This window comes from Netta rufina (genome assembly GCF_964035555.1).
Source record: "Netta rufina genome assembly, chromosome: 3".
NCBI classification, from domain to species: Eukaryota; Metazoa; Chordata; class Aves; order Anseriformes; family Anatidae; genus Netta; species Netta rufina.
Window position 1 is genome coordinate 90,379,103 of NC_140125.1, and position 22,701 is coordinate 90,401,803.

Here is a 22,701-nt window from a genome sequence, read left to right on the forward strand (position 1 = left end):
AAATTTGTAGATCTACCTCCCTAAACTGATATTAAAAAATTAAGCTACTGGAATACTCTTAAACAAAAGGCAGTCAAGATGCCAGAACATAATTTAAATATTTCAAACATGGTAGCACCATCATAATATAAGAATAATTAATAAAGCTAGACTTTGTTAGAGGGGGAATGTTAAGGTATCTTTGTGTCATAAGCACTTGCTTAACCCAACTCTAATAAAAACCTCTGAAATGGACACGTTGCCAAGCTGCAGGTGCTCAGCTGAAACTTGGAAGCCAGAGAAGGAAACAGATTACAAAGACTGTATTAACAAACCATATCAAATGCAAAACCATGTCATTATAAACTATTATTGCTATATTCATTTCAAATAATACAAAATTATTAATTATATGCAAAAATGCCTCCCCAAAATTTTGGTAATTCGCAGAAGATTTCAGTTTCTTTAATTGCTTCCATTAGAGCCATTTGTTCATTTTATTAACACCAGATGCAATAACACAAGGCTAAAAATAAACATGCATTATACAACAAATTTATATTTTTCAAAAAAAATGTTCATTACAATTAGTGAATGCACAATGTCACCCCCTTTTCCCCCCACCTTTAGTGAATTATTGTTTGAAACAGAGAAAAGGGAAGGAAGGAGAAACCCAACGTAATGCTATTCAGCACCAGTAGAAAGTCAATAGACCTTTAACATTCCTGTATATCAAAAACATTTTATCTGTATCACTAAACAGGTAAAGTTTACAATATTGTCCCATTTGAAGATGTATTGGTTTCTATTTACAATACTTTGTAGTCAATAAAACATTTTAACAATATTTAAAAATTGATTAAATTCATAAAAGTATTGCAGAAATTTATAACATTTACTTATTTTATGTACATACAAGGAAGTCCATGTAAAACTGTCCATGTTCATCTGAAGAACTGACAGAGTAAGGAGCAATTTTAATACAGTTTGCAAAACCCCAATTATTTGAAGGCAGCTATCATTAAACATTCAAAAATCCTTAGTTGCCATTTGCTTCTGAAAACTAAAGTTCCAGTAATAAAATTGAGTATGTAAACTAACATGTTTTTGAGATCAGTAGAAAATATATTCCCGCAGGCGTAACGTATTTAGTAACGATGGCAATGACTTTGTAGAAAATTGTTAAGATGTAGTGATATCTGAACAGACAACTCACTAATGGTCTTTGCGAGACTCAGGGATGTAGTCATTTTCAAATTCCCAGTATTTTAGCAGCTCGTTGTGTTTCCAGTTAAAACTTCTTGCAGTGCTAAAATACGACGACTGAATGTGTAATACCGCTATCAGAATTTTTAAATCCAATTAATTTTGGCATCTAAACCCTCCTGTAAAATGAGCCAAGTAGCATTGACTTCTGTAGTCTAAGAGCCCGTAATAAACAAACCAAAAGTACACACTGTGCTTTAATCTCCAAATAATCAGGTACCCCAAATTAAGAAAAAGTAATAGAAAAGTAAAAAGAATAAAATAAAAAAAAAATATTGCACAGCCACATTACCTAGAAAGTAAAGTTGATGTTAAAAAGCCCTAAGTGTGGATGATATAAATTATCTTCCATATAAAAAGTATAAATATCTCTTAAAATACAGCTGCAGCTATACTTTAATACCACACATTATTTGATTCATCTGTTAATGAGGTAATAACCAAGTCTCTTACAATGCTTTTCTCTACTGAAAATATTTGAGGGCAGCAACAAGGAAGAATTTTTCTAAAAATATTTCTGAATCAAGAACAGCAATGTGTGCAGCTCTCCCTATGAGCGAATCTGCCGTATTGGGCAACGCGTTAATTACGTTATAACGAACCAAATTACATTCCTTATTTTGAAGAACTGGCAGAAGCAGGTTCTGGATCATTTCAGCATAAATTGGTCCTGCAGAGGAAAACAAACATTGCACTGCGTGAATCACCAGGAACAAACACAGTTCTATGACCTTGAACTGAAAACAAATGCATTCCAGAGCACTAACAGCATGTGTTATGCTGCTTTTCTGTTAAGACTGAGTACAGTTTAATTTCCTCAGATACCTGGGATTTGTATTTTGTTCTTTCTACATTTAGCGTGAGAATGTGCTTATCAGTATTCATTTTTTATACTGGCTATGTAAAAGGTATTTACTTGTCAACATATAATATCAGAATATGACTGTGCTAGGATAGCTCAACAGTAAATACAACAACCAGCCATCCAGGGCCTCCAGCTCAGTAAGGGTATGGAAGTATTCAAATTAGACCAGAGGAGGGCCATGGAGATGATCAAGGGGCTGGAGCACCTCTCCTACGAAGACAAGCTGAAGGATTTGGGGTCGTTCAGCCTGGAGAAGAGAAGGCTCCAGGCAGACCTTACAGCGGCCTTCCAGTACCTAAAGGGGGCCTACAGGAAAGTTGCGGAGGGACTCTACCAAGGCAAGGTGTAGTGATAGGACAAGGAGTAATGGCTATAAACTAAAAGAGGATAGGTTTAGATAAGGAGGAAATTCTTCACTTGTAGGGTGGTGAAGCCCTGGCACAGGCTGCCCAGAGAAGCTGTGGATGCCCCATCCCTGGAGGTGTTCAAGGCCAGCCTGGATGGGGCTTTGGGCAGCCTGGTCTGGTGGGAGGTGTCCCTGCCCATGGCAGGGGGTTGGAATTAAATGGTCTTTAAGGGCCCTTCCAGCCCAAACCATTCTGTGATTCCAGGATCTCACAAAATTGGAAAATTGCATTTTCTTCATTGCTAGTATTAAGCCTCAACTAAATAAAGCCCACGTGTTTGAAGCTACAACTGGACATCTTCAAAAAATGAAAGCTATTTGTCCTCCCCATTCATAGAGTAACACATCAGGGGCTGTGTTTGTCCCACCTAACTTTCAATGAAGTTTATAAGCTAGAAATGTGTTCAGTCTCATCTTTTGCAGGACATATTCAGAAAGCAATTCTGTTCTTATGTAGATTTTCTCCAGTACTACAGAGTAAGCCAAGGGTGTCTAAGATGTAGCTGAGGTGCCTGAAGCACTCAAAATTAAATGGGATGAATCCAAAACCTGTAAGCTTTCATATGAGTGGTCTTTCTACATTTATTACCTGATTGTTTATCCTTTAAAGCTGTTTTACACATCTCAATGCGAGCGGAGTGATAAGGAACGTAACGATCCTGCAGAGATCCTACCAATACAATGTTTTTGAAGTAATGAAGACCTACAAGAAAAGAGAAAAAAGTATATATTATAATGAATCACTTGACAGTTAGTACAGAATAATTGAATATTTTACAGCTGAAATTTGGCAGTGATTTATTATAAGACCTTGCATGAAAAGGCAGAAAGAATTAGTTACAAAAGACAAAACACAGAACAATTAGATTTTGAGTACTGGCCTTTTTCTCTGTACATATTTTAATACACATATACAGGCGTGACTCAAGTGCATTTCCTATTTAATCAAAACCAGTATGGTTTAAAACTTGCTCTGGCTTCTTAGACTGGAGGAGATGCAGGAATCAAGTGCTCAATTTCTGGCTGACAGAAGGGAGTAAAGCCCCTGCATTGCTCAACAACTGAACAACTTTAATGTGTGAGAAAGTAACTGGACCTTCCCAGGTTTCAAATAAATTAATAAATAAAAATTCTGCATATCTATAAAAACATACAGAAAATCCATCCAAACTAAATCCTGTGCTCTTCAAAAATGAAATCCCGTCTTTCTGTTCGTTTGTTTTGGCTGTTGTGGTTTTGAGATGCTTTTACATTTTGTTTGGTTTGTGTTTTTTTTTTGTTTTGTTTATTTGTATTGCCTGTGACCGCTGCAAAGACAATACTGTCTCAGCAGATCAGCTAAATCACCGGAATCTTTTATGTGACATCTGATGAAAAATGACTGCAGCAAATCTTACACAAAGATGCAGATACCAGTTCAAAAACTTTGTACTAGGCTGCAAACAATGCATTTGGAATGAATCAAAGGCAGGAATTCTCTGCAGGCTAATCTGAAATTGTTTTATAAATTCCTTGGGAATTTATCCTCTATCTTGTATTAAGTATTTCTGATATGAGCTTTCCCTTGAGAAATATGCGTTAGCATTCATGTAAAAGGTACAAAGAAGTGGGTTGCGTAGAATCAACCTGAGGAAGGAAGGAAAGTCCTGCGGAATCTTTAGAGGAATAGCAGCCTCCATCAATCCACATTTATGTAGTCTTTTTTCAGCCTCACATACAAACAAAACCAGAATTAAAACAAAAATAGCTTAGGACATCACAGGTTAATAAATTAGGCACCCCCCTTTTGGTCACAGTGACTCATTTTTGTGGTTTATATAAAAATAGAAACAATAACTTATATTTATAGTTCATAAAAATAACTTCCATAAAATAGACTTCCCTTTACTTCAGGTATATAAGGAATCTTTCCTCAAGTGTTTGAGGGAATTCTCCCATAGGAACAAAAAAGGCATACAGCATATTTCATAAGCATGAATTTTATTCTTTAACCATTCTTTTTTTTTTTTTTTTTTGGTGGTGGTTTTTTTTTTTTGGATGGGTCTTTGTGCTTATTTTGAAGAAAAATATCCAAGTCTCGTGCTTTGGAGTTGTTTCTTCTGACACGGTTGACTACAAATGTGCACTCCAAGAACGAGAGGATTCAAATGGTGTATATAAAACATACAGAGCCTGGCAACCCCTTGGATGTCTACAACGTGAGATAACTCAAACCATCTGTCAATGAGAAAAACCTGCACAGTGTTCAACAGCATCTTTTCTGCTCTCCAGACAGTCTGTGAGACTACTGAGGGCACGGGCTTGGAATGATCTCTAATATGGGAGTGTGCAGTGCTCAACTGTGCCTATCTTAAGCATACTTGTGGACAAAGAAGAAATTTATCACTATCTTTCTTTTATGCAGATGTAAAAACTGGATGGCAGACATCTTTCCATGTTGTTCTTTCACTTACTTCCTAGACTTCAAATATACCCTGCCTTTAAATTTGAAATTATAGAATAGACTGAAAACCAGAATAAAGCTCTGTTAATTTCTATGATCCTTATCTTAATTTTCCCTCTAGAAAGAAACCAAAATAATAATAAACAACTCACCAGACATAAAACAAGGTCTATCACACACACCAGAAGTATTCAAAAAACAACAAAACAACCCAAACGTAAAATTATTCTAAGCAATCATTGAACCAATCTCACCTGTTCAGCAAAATTTTCAGCTACTGAATTGGGAACCCGCCCCCAAAAATCTCATTAGGCTAACATTTTTAGATTCCTGTAGATTCCTGCAAAACACTAGAAGATTAAAACTGAATTCTATCAGAACAAAATATATTTGAACTCACCACATGACCTCATCTGCAAAACAGATCACATTTTGGCAGAGTACTATAAAAATACTGATGTTTTCATTAACTAGAAAGCACTGACTGAATTTTTCAACAGGATTTGAGACGGCCTGGAGGAAACTAAACAATCCAATTGAAGGATCACTGCTGAAATAATAATGTTTGTACCGTACAACAGAATGTTCTTTTCTGTAGTAACAAACCTTTTCTAGGCTTTCCAAATTTTTATGATGATTCTCATAATCTAATGGAACTTCATTTTCAGTCAAAATTAATTTAAGCACACACAGAGAGTGCATTTTTTTATCATTTAACCATCTTTCCATTCATGTCAGTGCATCAATGAATTCTGGATAATGGCATTAGTCCTTATTAATGAATGGTATCTAAAAATTCATGACAATTTTTCTTCCCAAATAATTTGTCATTTGGAAAAATCTGTCTGGAGCAGTAGGTGTAGAGACCTGGTAATCCCAAACTATCTACAATCAGAGAGAAATAGTTTTCTTATATACATTCCAGTACCAGAATGAGAGTAAATCTAAAGCTAAGTCTGCCCTCTAGCTGAAGTCAACGTGCAAGTAGGGAATGGAAGATGAAGCCACTGGTAGAATGGGCTGGAGATTTTCTCTGACATTTTATGACAAAAGGAATGACAAAGTTCTGTCTAACCCCCTTTAATTCAAAACAAGGCTTGAATTATTTGCAGTGGACAGTATATACTGTGGATACAATTCTTGAGCATAAAGAAATATCACTTATGATAAGCTTCAAAAAAATATAGCAATCTGATTTTGGTAATAACCTCCCATTTTGTTTAGGAATATACTAATTACAGAATCCAAGAATAGAATAATTTAGGTTGTAAGAGACCTTTAGAGATCCTCTGATCCTACCTACTTGCTCAAACAGGGCCAGCTTTGATGTTAGATCAGTAGCTCACATTATATCTGGTTGATTTGACTTGAATGAAACTCCTCAGTTTTGTCAAGCTACTATATTGCTAACATTTCCTACAATTCTATCAATTTACAAACCTGTCTGGAAAAAGGGATCTGGAAGCTTTGCCAAAAACGCAGTCTGAAAATAGGGACTTCAGAAACTCGCTGTGAAAGGCAGCTCTCTCTCCTGCAGGTTGTCTTCTGCGCTACTTTGTGAAGTTAGTACAGCACACACAAAGCTGGAATCATGACCTCAAAATTCACTCTCCATAATAGACATCTCAAAGCAGAAAACATCAGCCATGCTTATTCATTGCTTTTCTGTTGTTACTGTGGACATAGACTGAAACCCAAAGAACTGTCCTTTCCTCCTTTCAGAGATCAGGAAAACATGTATTTTAAAAGGCAGGAGATAACGTAATAAACAAGCAGATCACAATCCTGCTAACCAAGACCCGTGGAAGTGCTAAGACACATGAATCTAAGCCTACCTACGTTAAGTACAAAAACGCCTGGAAAGAGACCACAGCTATGCACTCACATTTGTGAACTCTGTGGCATAAAAGGAACAGAACCGTAGAGCAACCCTGTTGGTGTGAGGAATCCCTCATCCATCACAATGCCCGTTTTCAGGAGAGTTTACTTTGGACCAGCTCTGTCTGGTCCTGTGGCTGGAACAGGCGTTGGCTGCTGATGCTCACTCATTGTGTTCTGAAGCAAACGGATGATGAAGAGATTTGCTTCCCAATGCATTCCTCAGCCAAACTGAAGTGCCGATGCAGGCATAGTCTGCGACTGACTAACAGGACTTAAAAGAATACATACATAAAGCCGAGGAAGAAAAACTCGCAGCTCTGAAGTTTGTTGCAGGAAGCACTCCTTCCTGTGAGCAAACAGTCTGTGACTGGGGGGGAAAATTGCACTTTGAGGTTTTCCTTCGGGAAGCGAGTCTCAGCAGGCCATGCTTCTCATACACATTCATTGTAAGAGAACTAGTGCTGTCTGAAGTTCTGGAGGCACCCTATTTGGGAAGTCCTTAATTCCAAATGACCTGTAAAAATTTATATCAACTTGGGATTTACCTCCAGGGTCTTCATTCTCAGTGTCTGAGCTGACTGAGAAGCTCAAGTTTCTGTCAGCAAAGACCAGCTGATGGAACGGGGCTCCTTGCTTTTAATACCTGTACTGAACAGTGTGCTGGGATTCTAAACAAGGTATTCACACACAAAAGATTTGTCTGAAACCAAGCTAAAGCCAAATATTACACATCCCTGACACTGTTTTTAGTCAATCAGAATGTCAAAACCAGCCTACCCCATCTTCAGTTCTACCCAAGCTACTGCCTTTCCACTCCTCAGACAAAAACTACAATGTGTTCCAACTGAAAAAATAATGTATTTGAAAACCCTGATCAAATCCATATCCCTCCTCAGTCTGTTAAAAGAAAGAAAAAAACAAACAACAACAACAACAAAGTCAGATTATTTTGGTGATATGCCAATAAACACTTAGAATTTCATATACTACCTAATTCTTCCATTTTTTTGTTAGAAAAAAAATGAAGGTACAGTATCACTTGTAGAATCTGAGCATGCCTGATTCTCATAGTAAGTGGAAGATTAGTGGTAGGTTAAATGGGAGCAGATATCAGAAGCTTTGTGAATTCCTGAACTTGTCACTGAATCACAACACGGTGCTGTGCTGCGCAACGCATCCATGCACTGGTTTCAGATAATACTTCACTAATTTCCAGTTATCCTTTTAAGGACAGGTCTGTATTACTACCATTTTGTAAGTTTTATGGCAAATATTAGGTGTTCAGTTACAAGAAGCATTCTTTTCCACTAAACAAACAGACCACACTAACGTCTAAAAGCCAAGCAATTAGAAAATAATACTAAATATTTTTTATTTTTCTGTCCAAAAATTTTATCGAGTTAATTTCAAATAACTTTTTTTTTTTATTGAATAGTTATTACTGCAACATGAAATTCTATTTACACAGAACACAGTAATTTTCATGTGTTTTTTCATCTGCGCTGCTACAATTGTTTTTGTATCGAACAGCTTGTGTGTCATCATAGCTGGCAACCTGCTGTAATTTCTTGTCGCAGTATGAAGCTAACAATCATTTCCAAGACCCCAGAAGTTACCAGACAGATTGTGGCTGCTGAAGATATGACAAGCAAATTTTAAGGAGATTGTTGTTAAAGAAGATAATTCTTAGAAATGTCATTACGAAGAAACAACAGCAGAAATCTCTATTTTCCACCAGTTAAAGCCAATGTAAGTTGGCCTCAACCGCCAACGTGAAGTGATCAGTACTTTAAGTAACTTAAAATTCAGGAATTATCATAAACTTGAACTCTCTTCATTTTGAATTATCCTACTACTATTTATTTTTTTTTTATGAGCAGGTAAGTTTAGATTTTGCACCTTATCAGCAAGTACCAATGATGCTAACTGTAAGAAATAAAATACCTTTCACTTAAGAACTTTTGAATGGTCAAGTCCAGAAAGAAAAAAAAAATATATATTTTAATTTAAATAACAATCCCATCAGAAATTGCAAAATATTTAAGTCACCATTTCTTCCTGCTTGCACTCTGTTATTCTTCAAAATAAAGATTTCTTTTCATAGGGTAACTTATTACACATCCCCCAAAATTATTTTTTTTTCAGAACCCATGAAGATAATGTACAAGTGGTCCTTCTAAGGTTGCTTCAACAACAAGTTAACTTTTTAATGTTGTTCTTTCTGCTTTGACAAAGACACTTGGTAACAGAGCAATAAATGAGTTGTACTGGACTTCAAAAATATTCTACAAGTATAACACTCCATTAAATGCAGAGAAGCAAAAGCAGCTCAAAGACAAGCCTCATAAAATGCTACAGAAAAGCAGATACTTAGTTCATCACTATCATCATCGCTTGTCAGTTGCTATAATTTATTGAATCAATCATTTCAAAAAGCACTTATAATTTAAGAATCAATTCCTATTTATACATCAGAAAGATATAAAGAGGATTGTTAAAATACCCTGCCTGTCATTCCTGACAATTCAATTGAGAATAAAATGTATACGCTCCCAGACATCACTTTCTAAATGTGTTAGCTGTATACTAGATCTAAGGAAATTCTGCAAACAAAACTCTTATGTAGACGTACTTGTACACAAACAATCCAGTGAACACATTGTAAATCATAGATATCTATGTTTAGGTGGATGTATTTCCTTTTAGCTTAAAGGTACTAATAACAAGTAATGTCAACAACAACCTCATAACACAAAGGTTAGTCACTTAGATAAATCACTCTTCCAGCATATAGTGATATTTATCAGGCATAACACAACATAGGTATGGTTTTCATCGATGGTATTTGCCAGAAAACTTGAAGTACAAACTCAATTTTGCACCAGCTTTTTCTAAAACAAACAAAAATCAGACCACAACTAATGACAATAAGCATCTAGTGTTTGAGTACGAACCACGTCATCTTCACAAGTTCACTTTTTATCTCAGAACTGGATAATTATCATTCAGTGCTATCACAGGGTGAATTACAATACATGAATAGCAGGCACTGTAACAACTGGGAAGAAAACTTTTTTCACTTTTCAGTGGTCGCTTTAAAGAAAATCCTACCAAAAGATTTTTACAGTGAAGGAAAACTGAGGTAAAGAACTTAAGGAACTTGAGTAGCATAAGCTCTGGGTGACAATTCATTCAGCAAATACTGACAGATGGATTTAAGTTGTACAAAGGAAGAGCTGCATGATATAGACGGGAGGGATTTGTTTACGACATATCTATCATTTCTATTCTTACTCTGTTCTGCTTCTTCCAAGTCCTGTAAGTTTTAATACATCAAACATCACAGAAACAAGGATGTCAGTCTCTTGCTGCCCAAAGCTCTCAACCAAATGTCAGCTGTAACAAGCTGCTACAAACATTTTGACAGAGAAACGTGCCCAAATTTTCCACAAAACATCATGAGCACCTCTGGCTTGGCTGACACACATTTCAAAATCCCTGTCAAATGAACCCTCAATAAACTTTATGGAGCGTGGAGGTACTTGACTCATCACATTGCAATAACTAGCTTCAGAGACTGAAGAGGAGGCTGACATATACATATGGCTGACATATACATATACGTATACATATACATACACATATACATATGACTCCTTAGTTAGGAAGGAAAGTCTAAATGTAGTGGTCCATCTCCAGAAAAAATAATGTTTTACCATTTACTTACTTGAAAAATATAGAACTAAAACCAAAGTAACTTAAAGAAACTGAAACAAGAGCTTGTTGGAAACCTTTTTTCTAGGTTTCCTGTTCAGATTTATGCACAGTGGTCTTTAGAAGACAACCGATAATAACAAAGTTTACCTGCTTTTTTACTAAGCTTGTATAAGAACGTTTGCCGTGGATCCGAATGGTCTCGACACGTCAGCTGCAACAAAGAGCCAGACTTCTTCCACTTCTGCATAAACCACAGTCCTGCATTGTAAGGTACAATATGAGTATGGATCCAAAATAAAATATGAAAATGAATGTAAAGTACGTAACATACATCCATTTAGCCTCTCAGATGTGACTGTTCTATTTTTCATGTCAGCACTGTCACACTTAGGCATTTTACATTTTTATTCCTTTTTTCTTGTCTATATGTGTAATAAAGCATGAAGACCATTATTTCAACTAATGTACATGCCCTCCTACAAAGTATACTTTAAAAAGTGAAAATATATTGCTGTTAGACATAAGGCAATGTACAAACTATTTCCATAATTTACAGAATATTAGAACACTTTGATGTTGAAATATATATCCCTAAACAACAAGCATATTTTCAGAAATCTGGGAAATAAGCTTTAAAGCAGCACTGCTTTACACATCAAATATAACTAGGAAGAAGAATATAACAAAGGAAGCAAACTTTTCTGGGAGGAAAACCATACTAATACTTATTCTATGATTTTGTACCCTCTTTATTGGTCAATGAGCAAGTCAACTGGCTAACTGGCTTTTCAGAAAAACCTATAACCCTTGCCACACACGAGAAAAGCACACAATCAAGTCCTTATAGCCTCAACGATTTCTTTATGTGCTGATTCAACCCTCAGGGAAGTAATTATTTATTTAATTTTTTAAAATAACAATTTACTGAAGGTCTTTCTTGGTATTTTCTAAAATCTTAGAGTCTGCTTCCATAACATACCATCATAATTGCCATTAGCCAACAATTCCTGTTAACTTTTTAAGCCAATCCTATGTGAGTTAAAAGTTTTTCCTTTTTTTTTTTTTTTTAATTTTTTTTTATGAAGGAATTGGACAATCAATAAACTGGCACCAAATGAAGTAATCTTCTTCATGATTTTAGCATGTACACTGAACAGTTTAATGAGCATGTTTGTATTTACTGAAAATAAGGGTTACTCAGTTTGCTTCTGCACCCTCCAAGGCAGGGGGTAAACTCAGAAACAAATTTTCATCTTTAATTTATTTTAAATTTGTATACTACCTGAAAATATACTCTAGAATTTATTTGAAAAGCATTTTCTACAAGTTCTCCTAGAGCTATATTTAGTCTTCAGAAAAACAGACATTGACGAGACACGCATCTGCAGAAACATACTGGATAACTCATGGGCATCCAGCCTTTTCTCTTTTGTTAATATAAGAAAAAATTGTAAGGTATTTTTGAGAGAGAAAACACAATACTAATGGTTCAGAATTGCTTTACTGTGTCTTACCCACTTGCTTTGCAAATTTAGTATACTAAAATTCAGTTTATAATAAATTGAATTCAGTCCATTAAAGCTGGAGTTTCTTTAAGATGTAACAAAAAAGCCTGAATCAAACATACTGGAAAACTCATGTATCAGCCATCTTCTGCACATCTTTATTGATACTTTATTTTTATAACCTTGCACACTACATGTAACTGCTAAATGCATTTCAAGGACAAAACCTCCCCTAAACTTATACTACCAATAATAATAATATACCTGTATTAACAAGAGCACTGCTGTTGTAGAGGGTACCAAGATGTGGTCCAGACAGAGACAGGAAGGTGTGAAGTTTGTTGAGGTAATATTTAAATCGAGGTCTTGTGAGCACTGAGCGGATTATTAAATTACCCAGTGAATGTCCAATAAAGCTGTTTAAAAAGAAAAACAGAATTTGAAGGCAAACTTCTTATTTATTTTCTTTTAGACAGCAAGAAATAAAACTGGTATCATAAAATGCTGAAGGAGCATAGGAAAAAAAAAAAAAGAACGTTTCCATTCAAAAGCCTGTACTTTAGGAAATAATAGAAACACAGCTTTTCTTTCCATACATCCCAAGCCACACAAGTTCCTCAGGAAAACATTCTGAGCTCCTTCAAATTTATTTTACACATTGTTTTTGAAAAACTGTGAAAACAAACTATACTTTGACCAACACCTCCCACCCAAAACCAAGATTATTGCTGGGTCTATTTCCCTTAGCACCAAGTATTCAGAAAATATTTTGAGATGTACAGGACTGAATAAATCACAACTTCAACATGTGATGACATTCAGTATGATGAATGCATGAGAGTTACTTAATCAACCTGCTGGAGAAGGATTCTTATAAGGGGGAAAACAATTACTGAAACAAATCTGAATATTTTAAAGTAGAAGCAACATCTCAAATCTGCTTAACAGTTTGACCAAAAAAAGTGATAATCAGCTTGAGCTAGGCAACTGAAGTTATCTGTCTACCAGGAGAATATTACATTTAGTTGTATGCCTGGTTAATCAACTTAGAGGGAAGACTGATAGGACTCTTTAACTTGATGTGCCTATAATTATTACTTCATCTGAGTTGCCTCCAGTCATATCTACAAATCCATACAAAGCATTTCTTTAGCAAGGACACTACAACATAAAGCATTTCTAGTTATTATGCAGTCATGCTTACAGATCCCTGCTGAGGTAAGGACCATACTAACTTAGGCACCGAGTTAAGGAGGATATGGTACAGGTAAGACAGGCAAAATTGAAAGGAAAAAGTTGCCTTCCTGTTTTACAGAAGTAATTTCATGACTTGGAGAGAACAAGCCACCATCCAAAAATAGATGGGAAATCTATGCTAGAACTATTGTGGCTGAATCACCTAACTGCCACATTATATCCATAATATCACCTTTCCAATATGCTTTGTGTCACTGCATTCTTCGACAAAAATAGCTACAAGCAAAGCTACCAGTATCTACATAAAATATACTGCTAACAAATTACTTGACTATTCAGTTTCTTCCCATGCAAGAACTACTAGCTCTGAAAATTCCAATTTAAAGATAAATGAAAAAATCAAACATTAGGCCACAGAATTGCAGAGCCACTCGTAAACTCTGCCATAACCATACATTTCTGGGTGATGGAACAGGCTATTTGTTTGTTACCAAAACAGAGTTTAACAATATATGTGTATTTTTTCTGGTCACTTTTACTATTGGATTTTCAAAATTGCTGCAGTATCAGAAATCCTTTGCCACTGTGTTTGCCTGCTATGTTTACCTAACTTTGAAACAAAAAATAGGTATCCTCTGTGTTGCCACAGTCACATTAAAAAGCTCAAGAGAGGTGTGCTTGCAAACTAGAATACTGAGTTGCTGAATCTCTTGAATACTAAGATTTAAAACTATTCTCTTAGAGTATTCCATGAAGACCATAAAAGAAAACCAAAACTGTAGGTTATTATTATTATTTCTTTAGGAACAAGAAAATGCCTATAGAAATTGAGCAAGTTCATCCTGCAGATGGTCTGCACCACAGTTACAGCTCTTGGAAAAGAGATTATTTTCTAAACAAGATCTGGACATTAGCAGAGATGATCTCTTGGCAGTTCTTTGAGAGTTCAACCACCATTTACTAAATGACATAAGGGGATAAGAAACTCTTGTATTATACCATAAAAAGGACAATTTTTAATCCTATCATCCTCAAGAATATGGGCATACTTGAACCAAAACTTCAGAAACATGAAAAACCCATTTGAGAAAAAAAAAAAAAAAACACAAAACAAACACGCACAACAAAACATGCTTGCAATTAGCTCTGTGAACATATTTCAAAGATTAAACATTTCTTAATTTGTAAAGATCTTGAAAAACAACAAAAATTACTGTAATGTGTTGGGTTCAAACCCAGGTGTTTAGGTGAACATGCAATAAGCCTTTAATAGGATTTTCTGAGAGAGAAAGGTTCAGGAATTTTCTCAAATCAAGTGTGAGAAGAAAGGCTTTGAAAAATGCAAGACAAAAACGTAACTCATGCTACTCATTGTTTCAGATACCTACAACTGTGGGATGCTCTGAAAAACCAATGCATTTCTGAACAGCAGGTGGCAACATTACTGTCTTTTGAATACAAGATATTACTAACTCAACACACTAAAGGAACAGAATTATAATGTAGTATTTATATTTGCTTTATGCCCCAGGTTTTCAAACTCAGATCATACTGGGAAATTACACACAGTACAACCTTGTTTTTCTGTGCTAATACATGAAAGATCATGTCCAAGTATAAAAATTTATGGAAGAAAAAGATATCCATCAAAAGGCATAATCAAAAAGAAACAGAAGAAATTGCTGAAACAATCTCAAGCTCAGGAATGCTATCTAAAGTGCCAAGAGGTACATGAATAATAGGGTATATATACCCTATTGTACGTCCTCTGTTTATACTCTTTCCCTAAATATTTGTCTCTGGTCACCACTGACTGTGCTAGACAGAGTCCAGAGTCTGACTGGGGAACAGATGTTTTCATGTATGCAGAGCATGAAAAATTGCCTTTTTTGGGGTCAGGGGTGAGCCAAAGTTACTTAAAAGAGGATGAGAAGTTGAAAAATCCATTGAAGCCGAAGACCAATAGAGGTGATCAGAAATATATATAGGACCATACATGAGGAAGATGGTTTCTGAAACTATCTGCAAAAGCATGTCGTTCATTTCCTAGTTGTATCATGACCTAGAAAGGCTTCCATCCTTACAGATATTCAAAACTTGAATGGCTCTAACTGAGCAGTTTCCAAGTTGGATCTTTCTTAAAGTTGATCAAAACCTGATCTAACTATTAAGGTGGCACTCCTATGGGTGGGTAGCTGGCCCAGATGGCCTTCAGTGGTCTGTTAAACCAGAAAGTATTGTGTGATTCTTAATCCATTTCTTTTTTAAAGAAATAAATTGCTGTTGCTTTCAATGAAGATTCCAGTTCACTCCTCCTAGCTACGCTGTTCTAACAAAGATTTTGTTCAAAGCAAACGAATGCACTTGCTGGTGGGTGTATGGGTACAGTAACAGGTATTACCTTTGGCAGTACCAAACATGTTGGTTCATTAAGTTGACAATATTGTATGGTTCAGGGTTCTGATGGTACATGGAGAGCCTCTTCTATCTCAGTACAAAAACGTAGCACGCTAAATATGACTTTGAAAGCATGAGGCTTTGCTATAACTGGCCAGTACAGAATCTCAGAGTTTCTCATGACTTGTCTTGGCCTGAGGTGATTTTAGTTTGTTTTAGCTGTGACAACAACTGTCTAGCAGTCAAGAACAAGTCAGGTCTAAAGTTGGTTTAGTTTCTCTGTAGTTTCTAGTAATAACATATAGATGTTCTGTGTGGATTGAAAGGTGTATCACCAGAATAAAACACTGTGGAGGAGTGCAAACACAGCTGTCATACGCCTGAGGTCCCCAACAGCCAATTAATGGCCACTGCAGAAGCACAGTTTCATAAGTCAGGAAATAAAAATGGTGTTAGGAACAACAGAGAACAGAGACTGAGTGACTGGGTAACAATGAAAAGAAAGATCATGTGGGCAGACCAAGAAGATGAGAAGATAAATCCAGGCAGGCCCAACGCCAAGGGGTTAGAAAACCCCATCAAGAACATCATTCTTCTGCCAGTGAAGCCCCAAATGCTGAAGTCTGACTGCAAGCCATTTGTCTTTGTTCTGCTGAAGGAAGGGAGAAACCACCAACCTCAGGACTCTGACAGCTGCTGGAAGTAGAGCCTACCGCCTCAGAATCACAGAATATCCTGAGCTGGAAGGGACACACAAGGATCATCGAGTCCAACTCCTGGGTCCCCAAAGGACCACCTAAAAATCAGACCATGTGTCTGAGTGCGTTGTCCGAATGCTTCTGGCAGGCTCGGTGCTATGACCACTTCCCTGAGGAGCCCCTTCCAGAACAGATACCTACCTACCTCTGCGTGTAAGGTGTGCTCCATTTTGCCTATAGCAAGATTTTGGATGTAAAAGAGCAGGCTTTCCTAAGACAGGGCACTGCCCAGTCCTTTTTGCCTTATGGCATTGTTACAAGTCTGAAGGCTGATTTCTAATTTGACTCGGCTATTGAGCACCACTTGTATGGAGACTTCCTTCAGTACACAGACGATTTAAGAGAAGCTAGCACCATTCAGGAGAGCATGGCTAGCTAGACAAAGCCCACTTCCTTCACAGTGGGACAGCCAAAATGAGTTAGGAACACAGTGGCTGTTTCAATAGAGGTTTTCTCAAGAGTACTTTCCTGGGCTTTCTGGTTATCCCTTCAAGGACTTGCACATAAGCACGTCTTTCTGAAAGATCTCTCACACAGCTACCAGGAAACAGCTGCAGGATTTGCTGATAGACACAACTTTCTCTTAAGAAAAGCAAAAGTTGATAGATGGAGACTTCTGCTTCATGAAGCCAAAACATGACTGTAAATCTTGAAAAGGAAGCTAAAATAAAAATTGTAATTTCTTTTTTTTGTTCAAGTGTCAGGCAATAAATAAAGCTGAAAAAAATATTTACAAATCAAAAGTTTTATGAGAAAATATGCAGCAAACCAGAAGAGACTTCAATTCTCAGATATGAACAATAAGAAGGAACTGTGTGGGTACATCTATCACTGCCTTCTGACCACAGGAAAGAGAAAATACCAGCGTGTGCTGGTGGGTACAGAAGCCTCCGATGCCAAGGGTGTTCACACGCACTCTGCATAACAGACACAGTCGCACAATGCTTTTTTTTAAAAATAAAGAATAATCACCAAATCAGACAAAATTAACCATGTCAAATCTCAAAATATGAACATTTGTTTCAATGTCATCTCACTTCTTAAACACGTTAGAAGTTTTCTCTAGCTGAACAAGGCCTATCAAATACATGAGGATGCAGAAAGTTGTAGGATACGCAACAGTGACCAGTGAGTCAAAACCCGTTACAGAGGGATAATTTGAGGATGTCTAAGCAAATGGGTGAAGTCGGATAATATTTGCTCCTGTCGTCTAACAGTGAGCTAACTCCAGCTGTGTCAGTTAGAAAGTCTGTCCAAACGGTGCACCCTACTGTGAAAAAATAAATGGAACAGGTATATCCTGAAAATAACTAAAAAAGGGAAGAAGAGCACTGGGATGAGCCCTCTGTATTACGATGCAAAACACGCTTTTTAGCAGATGAAACAATCAGAAAATCAAAATAATGAAGTATTGTTCTCATGCAGCTTCCCTTTAACGTCACATATCACACTGAACTTTCCTGTAGGAATGACAAACTGCCATCTCATACTTTGTGAAGAGACTAAAACCAAAAGAAAGATAACTTGATCTAGAAATAGCGCTGCTGTGGTTTCCTTCTACTTTCTCAAAGTATTATCAGTTTTACCACAGACCACTACCACACGGGATCTCTGAGGAGGCACAGGACAGCAGGTCCGGAAACATGTAATGAGTAACTCACTCTGCCCTACAACCACCAACAGGACTCAGTGAACTCACAGTACTGTTTGGTTTGATTTCAGCTGGGAATTCCCTCTCTCCTCCATCCTCCTTTTCCCTATTCCTCCCCCTTCATGAATTTCTCTTTCCCTTATCTCTCGTGGCCTGCTTTTGAGCATCACAGTTCAGAACAACAAAGGGCTCTACTGTTAAGTTTATTTCTATAAATAGTATAGAACAGATATTACCTGATTTTTGAAAGGGTTAGATTATAAATTTGTATATACTGTATAATTTCATCTAAAAGGCGATCTGTCATGGAATCAAAATCAGCAAAGGTATCATTCTGTAAAATAAAAGAAATAAAAAATAACAACTGTGTTTTCTAATGCAGCAATATACATTCTGCATTCAGTCTGAACTCTTATTCCCCAGCGTTTCGATTAACAACACACAAATAAAAGCATTCATATTAACTTTGATTACAAACACTACAGCTGGTGTTCTCATTTTTAATTTTTTTTTTCTCATAACACGGAATAAAGTAATATACATTTTATTGTGAGACTGCTTTCTTCTAACACACCAAAACAAATCTTAACAACATGACACAACCAGCCTTACTTCCATGCCTTCCCCTGCATATATTCTTATCTTTAGTGAAACTGAAGACCCAACTACGTATTCAAAACTAAATCACACTGCCCATGAAATAAAAATATGAGACAAATACTGCAACAGCAGAGAGTCTACATTAGTGTCGTTTATTCAAAACACACACACAAAAAAAAAACTTTAAAGCCTTATTCCCAATTCATAACTGATTCTCTACAATGATTAACAGTAAGAAATTTGAAAAGAGGTAGGCAAAGGTTGCCTAAAACTTTTAAACACTAGTTCCAAAGGATCTGCACTAAAATCTGTAGTGTTCAACATATTGAACAATGCTCTCAAAAAGGGAAGAAGGAGAATAATGAGACATCGGAGTTTGTACATGAAACCAAATATCCAGGATAATCAAATCTAGCAATGACCAGAATTTCAGAAGAATCTTAATAGTACTGCACGACTGAGTGATAAAATGGCAAGAAATGCAAAACATTGTTACACAGGGAAAAACAGCCCTAAATGCACACGTAATCAGTAATCTGTATATCTGTGTTCTTTATAATAATCTACAATAGAAAAATCAGGAAAGAACAGAAAATATAAATATGGCATTTTAAAATTTCATACTGCACAAACATCTTCAATGCCCTGTCAAGTTCTGACCGAACTATTTTAAATAAGTTTGAAAACGGGCAGAGAAGGATATCATTCAGGAACTGTTCCACATGTGTTCCTGAGAAATACTAAATGAAATAGGTCTCTTCAGTTGCCTCCTTAGGAAGGAGAAATTATTCTTGCTTAGGAAATACTTGATTAACTGAAGCAGCAAATGGGGAATAATTACTGACACTTTTTTGCCCCCAAACAAGATGTAGGATTGGTTTTCTTTGTTTGCAACTGAATTATTCATGTATATGAACCATGGAATTAATCTCAACTGTATGCTGTGTAAACTGTAAGTAAAAACATTCAAAAACAAATCAGCCAACATTAAGCAGAGATGTCCATCAGTAGCTATTAGGCTCAGCGGTCTCAATGGAATTCCCAAATCCCAAAGTTTCAGAACTGCTGACTGCCACAAACTATAGGGCTACAGAAGAGAAAGCACGGCTCAGTGTCTGCCCAGCCTCCTCTCAAAGCATCCGAGCAGCTATCTGCAGAGACACACCACTGCACTAAATGAACCTCTCCTCTGAGCCACTGAAGAGACTCTGTTCTAATACTGCCCTGAAGTATGTCTAATACAATATGTAACACGCACAAAAAAAAGTAAAAATTAGTCTTCTGTGCTTTTCGAAGTTTACTGCATCTGAAAATAATAAAGGTCACAAAAGATGAAGACAGAGGTAACTTGATATGGATTCAGTGTCATGATGCAGATCTCGCAATACCCTGACAAAAGATTACATCCTGCAAAATAACACATCTCCCTTCTTGCCACACAAGTTTCTACTATTAGTGGTTTTACCATTAATATAAAAAAGTATTTTATAAACAATCCTAACTGATAATGCTGAGAATTTCGGAGATATCAGTATACACAACAAAATGGCAACAACAAATACTTCTCCTTATACATTTTTCAATGTCATACTAGGTTTTGTAACTACTTTAATGCAAGCCACAGAACAAATCACAGGTTCTGCTGGAATGCAATAAAAACATATAGAATGTGGTAAACTGCATACAACCGTACTATTAAACAAACATGTCTGAAAACATAGTGTTTATTGCTTTACAAAAATTCTTTTGTTGGTAAATACCTGATTCCTTTCGGACATAAGAAAATCTATTCTCCCTCCAGGCAGCCCTAGCTCAATGTAAGTCTTCACTAATCTTAGGTCTGCGCTGTTACCTTTAGAGGAAAAACAATCAAGAGTTATATACAGCAAAGTGAATTTGCAATAAAAGCATTTAGAGTACTAAAATGAACCTATGGCACAAGTTTATATTTAAACACAGTTAATGATATTCTCAGACCTAATTAAAATTCAGTGAGACTCAGGAAGATAAACTGCAATGTCAAATGCAGTGCCAAAACGAAAATGACATTCAATTGCAGACGCCGTTTTAAAAAAGCAAGGATTTAGGAAGGCGTTTCATTTTTTTATAGCATCCAAGAGATACATAGCACTGTGAACATTAAATTCTTGAAAACCTAATTAACTTTAATAAAAGTCAATTAAAGAACTCAGAACTAGCTTAAAGGATTCAGTGAAGCAGCAAGGAATAATGGCAAGTTGTAAAGTTTTTCATACAGTAAAAAGGCAAAATGGACCATCAGTAGATAAAGATATGCTTCGACTGGTATACAAGACAACTAAAGCTACTTTATAAGACTCCTGAAGATTCCTCTGTATCAGTGATCATGCATACTTTTGAAGAAAGGGTACCCTTTCTGCCTCGGAGAAAAAAAATAAATCTCATTAATAGGAAAGAACCTTTATGTACTGTTTTACAATAAAATTTTTACTAAGCGGATTATTCTAAGGCTTTGAATACACGTTCTTATAACAACACTTTTTATGGCCACGTTAACTTTTGTGTTAACTCTAGGTATACAACAGCACACAAACATCTACACTAGTAAGAAGGAGCATTTCTGAGTTCAGTTTCAGAAGTGCTTAATAACGGATGCCTTCTGCTCATAGGAGGAAAGAAAAGCTATTTTGTTATTTTATTTTTTTTCTAACTTAGGAATGTGCCCAGAGGAGGGTAACAAAGCTGGTAAAAGGGCCAGAATGCGTCCTATGAGGACAGACTAAGGACACTGGGTTTGGCTAGTCTGGAAAAAAGGAGGTTCAGAGGCGACCTCGTTGCTGCCTACAGCTTCCTGAGGGGACGTGCAGAGAGAGGTGCCAGTCTTTTATCACTGGTAACCAACGAGAGGATGCCCAGGAATGGCACAAAGCTGCACCAGGGGATGCTCAGACTGGATATTCGGAAAAATTTCTTCACCGTGAGGGTGATCAAATGCTGGAACAGGCTTCCTAGGTAAGATGGTTGCTCCATGCCTGTCATGAGTTCAAGATGCACTTGGACAATGGCCTCAACAACAGGTTTTAACATTTGGTGAGCCCTCAAGTGTTCAGGCAGTTATAATCAAAGATCTTTGTAGATCCCATCCAGCTGAACTAGTCTATACCGTTTTATTCTACAGTATTTAAATTCTCCTATCTTCTTTCATTTAGCAAGGGATGTTCTCATTTCTACTACAGCAAAGTCTCTGTCCTTGGAGACAGTAAAAAAAAACAACAACAAACCACTGGACATGGTCTGGGGCAACCTGCTGTAGGTGACCCTGCTCTGAGCAGAAGAACTGGACCTCAACCATTCAGTCATTTTGTGATCTAAGCTTTTAAAACCTAATAAACACTTGACTGCATTTTATACATACTTTTTTTTTTTTTTCATAACAATATACACACCTTTTCCTTGACAATGTAACACTACAAATTCTAAATAAAGCTGTTTTGTTACTATCTCTCTTCTATTACCACAGTACGGACAAACACCTAGATGACATAAGAACTGGAAGATATAACTAATGTGAATTATGCCATATATTGGGTTTATGCACATGGAAGTTTTACTCAAGACAAATCTTACATAAAATTCTAAATCTAAATGAATTTCTAGAACACACTGTTAAACATCACAATATAATGTCAGATTCCCATCTCCCTTAGGTGAACCTGTTCCAGAAGTGTTCAGTTCACAGTTCAAATAACAAAAGTTAAGCCTGACTGGTAATCTGAACTGCCATCTCATTCGGTATCATATTTCCCAGCATACCATCGAGGCCATGGACACAGACTATAAGATGTATTCCTTCTCCTGAACAGTCATCCTCCTCCATACTGAAGTAAGGTATTGAAGAAGCCAGTTTGAAAACATCACTATACATGAATCCAGGAAGTTTAAGTTGCTTCAATTCTTCTTTAGCCTGGAGGAAACTGGAATGAAACAATATTTATGATAAAATAACATCTACTACGGCCAGGCAAATTTAGGGTATCCTAGGATATAGTTTTCTATT

At 36.4% G+C, this 22,701-nt stretch overlaps 1 protein-coding gene across 3 annotated transcripts in view; it reads right to left on the reverse strand.

Moving 5' to 3' along the window:
* Positions 1-482: 482 nt before the first annotated feature.
* The window catches only part of FAM135A (family with sequence similarity 135 member A), a 78,677-nt gene continuing 56,458 nt past the window's right edge, over positions 483-22,701 (reverse strand). For all 3 annotated transcript variants that reach the window (XM_084285256.1, XM_084285257.1, XM_084285258.1), the window contains 7 exons: positions 22,458-22,618; positions 20,426-20,517; positions 18,302-18,399; positions 12,327-12,478; positions 10,705-10,815; positions 3,106-3,219; positions 483-1,915 (listed from right to left, as the gene is read on the reverse strand). In XM_084285256.1, the coding sequence (XP_084141382.1) occupies positions 1,710-1,915; positions 3,106-3,219; positions 10,705-10,815; positions 12,327-12,478; positions 18,302-18,399; positions 20,426-20,517; positions 22,458-22,618 (934 nt within the window). In that variant the 3' untranslated portion in view covers positions 483-1,709. The remainder of the gene's footprint in view (positions 1,916-3,105; positions 3,220-10,704; positions 10,816-12,326; positions 12,479-18,301; positions 18,400-20,425; positions 20,518-22,457; positions 22,619-22,701) is intronic.